The 4,038-nt window shown below is 39.1% G+C and overlaps 1 protein-coding gene across 1 annotated transcript; it reads right to left on the bottom strand.

Moving 5' to 3' along the window:
- Positions 1-3,348: 3,348 nt before the first annotated feature.
- Positions 3,349-3,801, bottom strand: LOC148938357 (protein CFDP2-like). Its single transcript, XM_089107847.1, has one exon. It carries the CDS (start codon positions 3,799-3,801, stop codon positions 3,349-3,351), a length of 453 nt encoding a protein of 150 aa, XP_088963973.1.
- Between the last annotated feature and the right edge of the window lie 237 nt (positions 3,802-4,038).

Genomic DNA, 4,038 nt, shown 5'->3' on the forward strand with positions numbered 1-4,038 from the left:
GTGTTTTTTAATTCTTTTATTTTCATCTCATTGAATTGCCTTGTTTTACCTCACCTTTTTTCAGTCTTGGTTGAACTTCGCTGAAGTAAGGATACTGGGACTAGTTTTAAGATTTTTGGTTTTTATTTTAATTGGTCACATATTTTTGGGATTCTTTTTATTGATATATTTTTGTTTTGCTGAGGACGGCCCATGGAAATAGGGCCGAAATAGTCTTTTAAATTATATACACTGTCTTACAAAAAGTATTCGCTATTGTTCTTCGTTTTTTGTCGTTTGTGATGCAAAGGTCGTCTGGTCTTCGTCGCTATCTGCAAAGGTGCAAAGGTCTGCAAAGGATGCAAAGGTCGTATGGGGAGCAGTTAACCAATGACATCTTTTATTTTATTACTTTAGGAAAAAAACAAGCTAATATTATTAACCAACAAAATTCTTGGAATCTCGCAAAATTGAAAGTCTTATTCCCAAGTCCTTAAGATTCAGATTACACTTAAATACTCGGAAAGAAGAGCAATTTGCTCGTATACTAAAATTAAAAACATTGGTAAATATTATTAAAGAAAAAAAAAACTAAAAACATTTACTATTTTCTCAGAAGGAATATCTTTAGAAAAATTCTTATTTGAAAATTTGTCCTTTGTTGATTTTAGACAGGCTGCTTGATTGGAAAGAAATTATTTTAATAATGATTACCGCTAATCATGGGAGCTATTTATTAAAAAATTGGAAAACCTCCGATATAAATTTTTCGAGGAATATCCCTACTTACAATCCAAGATTCACTCCTGGACCGGTTTTTATTAATCTGTTTTCTAAAACACTTGAACAAAAGGAAATTCAAACTCTCGTAAAAGGGCCAAAGTTGACTTTTCTTCCGAAACAAATCAATGTAGGAGATTCAATTTTCTCTCTAGAGTCCTCTATGCATAAATTTTATACATCTATTTCCAACCCAGACGAAATTAGGGCTAGTCTTATAGATATCCCTTTCTACACTCAAAACAAGGTAAATTCTCCTGCCAATAAAAAAACAGATAATTTTTATGACCTAAATATTCTATCTAATCACAGGCAACGCAACAGCGCTGCCTAAGTAAAGAACTATTTTGGCACTATGTATCATTTTTTTCTTGGTCTTAGACCAGGGCACTTCGTATCGAATGAGTTGTCGTAGAAACTTTGAAAAGGGCTCATTCGAATGGAAATTGGAGTGGCTAGCTAGAATTGGTTTGAAAATTAATGTTAGGAAGACTAAGTCACTAAGTCTAGGAATAAGTGAAGATGAAAAGGTGACGTTGGGTAATGAAAAGATTGATCAGGTGTGCAGCTTCACTTACCTTGGTAGTATTATTAGTAAAGATGGTGGGAGCAGTGAAGATGTTAAAAATAGAATAGCCAAGGCTCAGGGTGTTTTTTCACAGTTAAAAAAAGTCTGGAAGAATAGGAAGATAATTCTGCAAACAAAGATTAGAATATAAGAAGCTACAGTGATGACAGTGGTCAAATATGACTTTGAAGCATAGGCGCTCCGAAACGAAGATGAAGATCTGCTAGATTTTTTCCAGAGAAAATTGTTTAAGGATTGTTCTGGGTACCAGGCTGACTGACCGTATTTCAAACAATAGGCTATACGAAAAATGTGGTTCAATACCGCTTTCTAGGGCTGTAATGAAAGAAAGGTTGAGGTGGCTAAGGCACGTTGTGCAGATGAAGGATGGCAGATTGCCGAAGATTGTCCTTTTCGGCCAACCATCTAGGGCTAAACGGAAAGCAGGTCGTCCCCGTCTGGGTTGGGAAGACGTCATAAAGAAAGATTTATAGGAAATGGGAACTTCGTGGGAGTGTGTAAAAAGGGAGGCTTTGAATAGATTGGGGTGGAGGAGGAGCGTGCGTAGCTGTGTTGGCCTCAGGCGGCTTGATGCTGCGGTGAGTTGTTAGTAGTAGTAGTATTTGTGCACTTTCTAATAGTCAAATGTGATAGGAACGCAAATAACACCCTTTCCATGCCCACCATTTCCCCAAACATATCCGATCAAAATTTTTAGATAGCCATTTTGTTCAGCATAGTTGATTTTCAGATAGAAAATATTTTTTTAAGGAGGACACCCCCCACAACCCTCAAGGCAAGGGTTTTAAGTTTATGAACTGGGGGTATATAAGAACGATGTTGGCACAAAGGATTATTTATTTGTTTTTCCTTTAGAATAGGGCACTTCGTATCGAAGAAGTTGTCGAAGCAACCTCGAAAATGGCTCATTCAATTGTAAAAAGTAGTGGCTTGTGCCCTTTTTAATAGTCGAAAGTGATTGGAAGGCAGCTAACCCCCTTTCCACGCCTACCATTTTCTGAAACACATACAATAAAAATTTGAGATAGTCATTTTGATCAGCGTTGTTGATTTCCAGATAGAAATTATGTTTTTGAGGAGGAGACTCCCCCACAGCCCTTAGGGCAAGGGTTGTAAGTTATGCCCTGGGGACTTATAAGGTTTTTTTTTATAGAAAGCGTTGTCGTAGAAACTTCAAAAAAGGCTCATTCGATTGGAAATTTAAAGGGCTAGTGCTATTTTTAATAGTCAATCGTGACTGGAAGGCAACTAACACCCCTTCCACGCCCACCATTTACCGAAACCCATCCAACCAGAATTTTGAGATAGTCATTTTGTTCACCATAGTTGATTTCCAGATAGAAATCATATTTTTGAGGAGGACACTCCCCCAGAGCCCTCTGGTGAAGGGTTGTAAGTTATGCCCTGCTAGCATATAAGGTTTTTTTTATATAAAGCGTTGTCGTAGAAACTTCAAAAAAGGCTCATTCGATTGGAAATTCAAAGGGCTAGCGCCCTTTTTAATAGTCGACAGTTATTGGAGGGTAACTACCCCCCCCCCTCTCACGCCCACCTTTTCCGAAAACACATCCAATCAAAATTTTGAGATAGGCATTTTGTTCAAAGTAGTTTTAAGTTCTGGAAATTAGGTCTTTGAGGATGACAATCCCCCCAACTCTTTTTTGTAAAAACTTCAAAAACTGCTCATTTAATTGGAAATTGAAATGGCTAGTGCCCTTTTTAATAGTCAAAAGTGATTGGAAGGCAACTAACACCCCTTCCACACCCACCATTTTCCCAAACACATCAAATCAAAATTTTGAGAGAGCCATTTTTTTCCAACGTAGTTGAAAGTTTTGGAGATTAGGTCTTTAAGGATGACAACCCCTCCTCTCTACCATTTTCTTTGATAGTCGCAAGACCGTGGTGTCCCAACAAATCGGGGCAATAAGATCCGTCCTGACCAACTTTTGCATTTAGGTCACCTGCCAGGCAAGTGAAGTCATGGAGAGGGAAGGAGTCTAGGATAGACAGGAGGGTTTCATAAAATCGTCTTTCGAGGCTTCATCAGCATCATTTGTTAGTGGATAGCAGATGACTAGCGACAGCTTTGCAGGTTTAGATGCAAATAGTGTATACATGATTCTCTCGTTAATCGGCTTCCACGAGCAAAGAGATTCTACTGCATTTGGGTTCAATATAGCTGCGCCTCCAGCTGCATGTCTGTCCGCTTTTCCGCTGTACAGAACTGTATAAGTCGTGTTGCTATTTACTGCTTTGAGCTTCTTTTCTCCACAGCCTTTCCATTGTGCTTCGGTCACTGCGAGGATATCAAGCCGAAAGTTTTCGCACTCTTGTAGAACTTCCTCAGTTTTTGAAAGAGCCGAGATAGTCCTTACGTTGCAAAATCCTATTCTTACTGGTTTATTCGCGTTCAGAAATCTGGTCGAGGAGCGTGCATGGGTCTTCATCATATTGGGATTTTATCCAAGGCTTTTCACTGACGTTTCCTTAGCATATTCTTTTTCTATGGGAGCGACTTGCTAGGCCACTGCCTAACCGGTTTTTTTTACTTGGCTAGAGTAGGGATGCCAATCCCTGATCGATTGGCCGGAATCCCCGGTGCCTACATAAGTTGCAGAGGCTTTTGTCCAAGTCTCGATCTTCCGCCCTTTTGCAGTTGTCTTCCTGGAGAGGATCCACCCACGAAG

Source organism: Artemia sp. Qi Xiang Cuo, unplaced genomic scaffold (assembly GCF_049724085.1).
Source record: "Artemia sp. Qi Xiang Cuo unplaced genomic scaffold, ASM4972408v1 HiC_scaffold_2954, whole genome shotgun sequence".
NCBI classification, from domain to species: domain Eukaryota; kingdom Metazoa; phylum Arthropoda; class Branchiopoda; order Anostraca; family Artemiidae; genus Artemia; species Artemia sp. Qi Xiang Cuo.

What these genes read in the sequence shown, in the direction of transcription:
- LOC148938357 (XM_089107847.1), bottom strand. Translation starts at nt 3,801, where the DNA reads ATGATGAAGACCCATGCACGCTCCTCGACCAGATTTCTGAACGCGAAT.